Consider the following 4,594-nt stretch of genomic DNA (forward strand, 5'->3'; position numbering starts at 1 on the left):
AATGATTTAATCTCCAAATTGCAAGGGCAGCACAATTTAAGAAAATTTACCAACAAAGTTAATTCACCAAAATAAGCTATCTAAATGAGAAAAAACATAATCAAGTTAATATGTATCAATATGCCATTAAGTGATATCTGGCAATCATTCATGATAAAAAAAAAATCTTGGCAACCAACTTTCATAAATGTATCTACCAGATACATATAGCAAATAACATGTACTGTATAAGATGCAAAGTCTAGAATGTTTTACATTAAATTCAGAAATTAAAGACGTCATCTCTTATCACCATTACTAATCCTTAACTTGTCCTAAAGATTCTACCCACTGAAAAAGATGAGAGAAAAAATAAGTGGAGAAAGTACGTAGAAGTTGGAAAATATGAAATAAAATATTTTCAGCAGATATGACAATTTATATAATCAATCCAAGATAACCGACAAACAATTAGAACTAAAGTGGAAATTCAACAGTGCCCAAATACAAGATCAACACGGAAAAAAACAACAATTAATAGCTACCCTGTATAGCAACAATAAGACATTAAAAAACAACAACAACAACAACTAATTCAGGACTATGAAATTTGGAACGGAGACATTTGGATGGATTTGAATAAAGGGGAAACTATGAACTTTAAAATTACCTGGAGTCACCTTTGGCAAATAAAACCTCCTTTCCTGTCTGCAATTTAAGAAAGCCAGCCCTTCTTCCCTAATAAATAAATAAACACATAATAATGTGACCTCCAGGCAGGTCTTTTCCTCGATGCAGCGGAACGTGCTTTTTAGTTCCGGGTCATCTGAGAAACCCAGCTGGAAGCTCTAGGCTGAGGCTGTTTTGCGACTGTTACTCGCACAGCTGAGCAGAAACATTTTTCGAAGTTAGGACCTGCCTCAGTGCTTTATAGGAAACCCAGCTTTAGTTTTGTGTGAAGATTTGGTGTCCCTGAGCGTGGTGTGGACAATCTTGTGCGTCGTGTTTTCTCGTACCCGCTGAGGTGCGTCCGCTGAAGTGAATCGGCCGCGGCGCACCCTCTCAGGGCCTTGTTACTATAGCAATGGCGGAGCCTGCCGGAGAGATGGTTCGCAATATTGTAACCTTTGAGGATGTGTGCGTATACTTCTCCCGAGAGGAGTGGGACCTACTTGATGAAGGTCAGAAACGCCTATACTGTCATGTGATTCTGGAGAACTTCCTACTGGTAACCTCACTGGGACTTCCAATTTCCAGATACCATTTATTTCCCCAATCACAGCCAGTGTGGGAGCCCCCAGTTCCTGAAAATGTAGCCATAGCTCCAGCCAGGGCAGGGATGGTCCAGGGGAGCCCTGGCCCTTTTCACAGAGCAAGAAATAAAGATGCATCTTCTGGGCAGGGTGATTTTATAAGACAGTCACAGGTGAGAACTCTCATGGTGGATCCTTACTACCAAAAGAGCCACCCATGTGACATGTGTGACCCAATCTTGAAAGACATCTTGTGCCTGGCTGGCCAGCAGAGAACATGTTATGGGCATCAGGCATACCCCTGTAAGTCATGTGGAAGAACCTTCTGGGTAACTGTAAATATTGACCAAATCCCGAGGCCACAGGGTGGAGAGGCATCCCCTAGAATGGAAAAAGACCAGGCCTCCTCTGTGAAGAGGTGCAGAAGCTACATGCCAAAGGCTTCCACTTACAGGGAAGCTAGCTCCTCCTTGGCTAGCTCTGGATGTGTCCAGCACCATCTCACTCAAGATGAGATGCAACTATGCGTTAGCACCAAACGTGAGGAAGTCATTCACACTGGACAAGATTGTGAGTGCACTGAACGTGGGGAAGCTTTCAACAACAAAGACAAATGTGGTCAGCACCAGAATACCCACGGGAGAGGAAAGCTTCATGAGTGCAATGATTGTGAGAAATGTTTTGTCTACAACTCCAGCCTCCAAGCACACCAGAGTGCTCACAGGGGATCAAGACATGTGTGTGCTGAATGTGGCAAATGTTTTATCAGAAAATCCCATCTTGTTCAGCATCAGAGAATTCATACTAGATCAAAACCTTTTGAGTGCAGTGAATGTGGGAAGGCCTTTGGCCGCAAAGACACTCTTAATCAGCACCAGAAAATTCACAGAGGAGAAAAGTCTTTCGTGTGCAGCAGATGTGGGAAAGCCTTTCTCCGAAAAGATGCACTTGCTGAGCACCAGAAAAGCCACACTGGGGAAAGATCTTATGAGTGTGATGTATGTGGGAAATTCTTTAGCCACAGTTCCTATGTTAAAGTACATAAGAGAATTCACAGTGGACAAAGGCCCTACGTGTGTGGTGAATGTGGGAAAGCCTACATCAGTCATCCCCACCTTATTCAACACCAGAAAGTTCACACCACAGCAAGGCCTGTGGATGAAGTGAATGTGGAAAATTCTCTGGCAAGAATTCCAACCTCATTACACACCGGAGGCTTAACACCAGAGCAAGGGCTTATGTGTTCAGCCAATCTAGGGACATCTACAGAAAACATTCCCCCCTGGCCTGGCACATAAAAGTTCATACCAAAGAAAGGCCTCATGTGTGTATGAGTTTTTGGGGACCCATTAGCTACATCTTTCAAGTTCACTTAGCACCAGAAACTTCACACTAAAGAGAGGCCTTAAGAGATCGGAGAACATGCTTTCTCCTTGCTCCATACAGCATGACTCACAAAAGAGAAAAGCTTTGAAAGTAGCCTTTGAGATGAGGTTGACGACCTGAAGCTGAACTTCATATATCTAAATATCCATGCTGGGAACAGAACTACAGGTGCCAGGTATGTGGAAAGGTTTCAGGAGTTACTTTTACATGTTTTGAATCTTCCCAGGGTTTTCACTTGGCCTAAGCTATGCCATCACCTGTATCTGTTGCAGAGGGCATTGCACTGCTGCCAGCAGTCAGGGACCCACCCTGTGTGTCTGTCAAGCCAGTGTACTCAGGTAAGGCACACCTCCAACCTCTCTCCTATTTCCTGGAGGAACTCATGAGTGATATGAACCCATTTAGGGATCGTCATTTCCTACCCATGGATGGCTTCAGTGTGGACATGTTCCAGCACCGACCAAAAAGATCTGAGCTGGAATCTGCTGCAGGTTTTCAGAAGTTTTTGTTTTCCATGGACAGTATTGACTCTGCATGACACAGCTGAGAGGGATTTCCCCAGCCTCCAAATCACCCAGCCTTGGAACTGCCTGCCCCACACTGATCTGATTTATGCAATGAAATAGACTTATTGTTAAAGACTTTATTCTGTTCTGTTCACTGTGTGGGGCTGATTGAGAAAAGAAATGGGCTTTCAAGAAACAGGTCATGACTCACTGAGCTCATTTCTTCCCTTCACACCTGTATACAAGGGTGTTGATTGCTTTCCATAGTCTGGAAGAAAACTAGGACTGTGTGCTAAATAGAGTTAATGCTGTCCAATACAGTAGGCACTGGTCACATATGACTACTGAGCATTTGAAATGTGGCTGGTCTGAGCTGAGATATGCTATAAGTACAAAATGCACACTGGATCTCTAAAACATAATACGAAAAAAAAGAGAGAGTGAGAAAGAATGTAAAACATCTTAAAAGCTTTATATTGACCATATGTTAAAACGATAATATTTGGGGTACATTCGGCTAAGTATAATATGTCACCAAATTTTTTTCAAAAAAAGAGAGCGAGATATGGGCTTTGCCAGCCCAAAGAGAAGAACACGTTTTGTTTGGGCCCCAAACTTTATGTGTATCAGAGATGGCAGGACAGCAGAGAACAGCTCTCAGTCTAATTTGGTCTAATTGCCAATGCTGCCTAAGCCTTCTTATGAAAAACTGTTCAGCCTTGTGGGACTGATCTTATGACCTAGATGTAAGGATCTCGTGTGAGCCCTAACCTCACCCTGATGAAGGGATAAGTGGTATGACAACCTCCGGTGTTTTCAGGAACAACATGACTTAAGTTCCTTTTGCCTAGGGATGTCTCACATTCCCCAACACTGTTGAGGTACAGCTGTCTCCCGAGACCTACCCAGAAGTGACAGCCCCTGAGAAGTACAAACATACAGTAGGCAGAAAACACCTTCAGAGGCTAAGTGGGAAACAGAATTGATAATATTTCTTTTTCTGATGCATAGAACATTGTCATTTTTCCTGACATTCAGATTTATTAAGGGTAAAGATACAAGTTTTGTTTTACTACTTTCCAAACTTTTAAGCATTAACATTTAGTAACGCTAAGTCTGGTAAATATTGTTTTATTTAGAGATCCTTTCTTAAATGTTTATTTACTTATATTTCAGAGAGAGAGAGAGAGAGAAATACAAGTAGGGGAGGGGCAGCGACAGAGGGAGGCACAGAATCCGAAGCAGGCTCCAAAGTCTGAGCTCAGGAACCATGAGATCATGACCTGAGCCAAAGTCGGATGCTTAACCAACTGAGCCACCCAGGCGCCCCTAGATATCCTAAAATAGGTTTGATGATAATTTATTTATTGAAGGTTTGATTATAATTTATTTAGAGAAAATAAATCTTTTAAAAATTAGATTTAATTTAAAAAGTGTAGCTTTAAGATTAAAAAAGCATAGTATAGAAAC

General features: G+C 42.1%; 1 protein-coding gene across 1 annotated transcript; it reads left to right on the forward strand.

Moving 5' to 3' along the window:
- The first annotated feature begins 1,063 nt into the window (after positions 1–1,063).
- On the forward strand, positions 1,064–2,530 carry LOC120248100 (zinc finger protein 671-like). Its single transcript, XM_039256314.1, has one exon. It carries the CDS (start codon positions 1,064–1,066, stop codon positions 2,528–2,530), a length of 1,467 nt encoding a protein of 488 aa, XP_039112245.1.
- Positions 2,531–4,594: the final 2,064 nt, after the last annotated feature.

Source organism: Hyaena hyaena, unplaced genomic scaffold, assembly GCF_003009895.1.
Source record: "Hyaena hyaena isolate Hyena2069 unplaced genomic scaffold, ASM300989v1 scaffold_12, whole genome shotgun sequence".
Lineage (NCBI taxonomy): Eukaryota > Metazoa > Chordata > Mammalia > Carnivora > Hyaenidae > Hyaena > Hyaena hyaena.

Bases quoted from the DNA above. Each gene is read 5' to 3' on its own strand.
- LOC120248100 (XM_039256314.1), top strand. From the start codon at position 1,064: ATGGCGGAGCCTGCCGGAGAGATGGTTCGCAATATTGTAACCTTTGAG.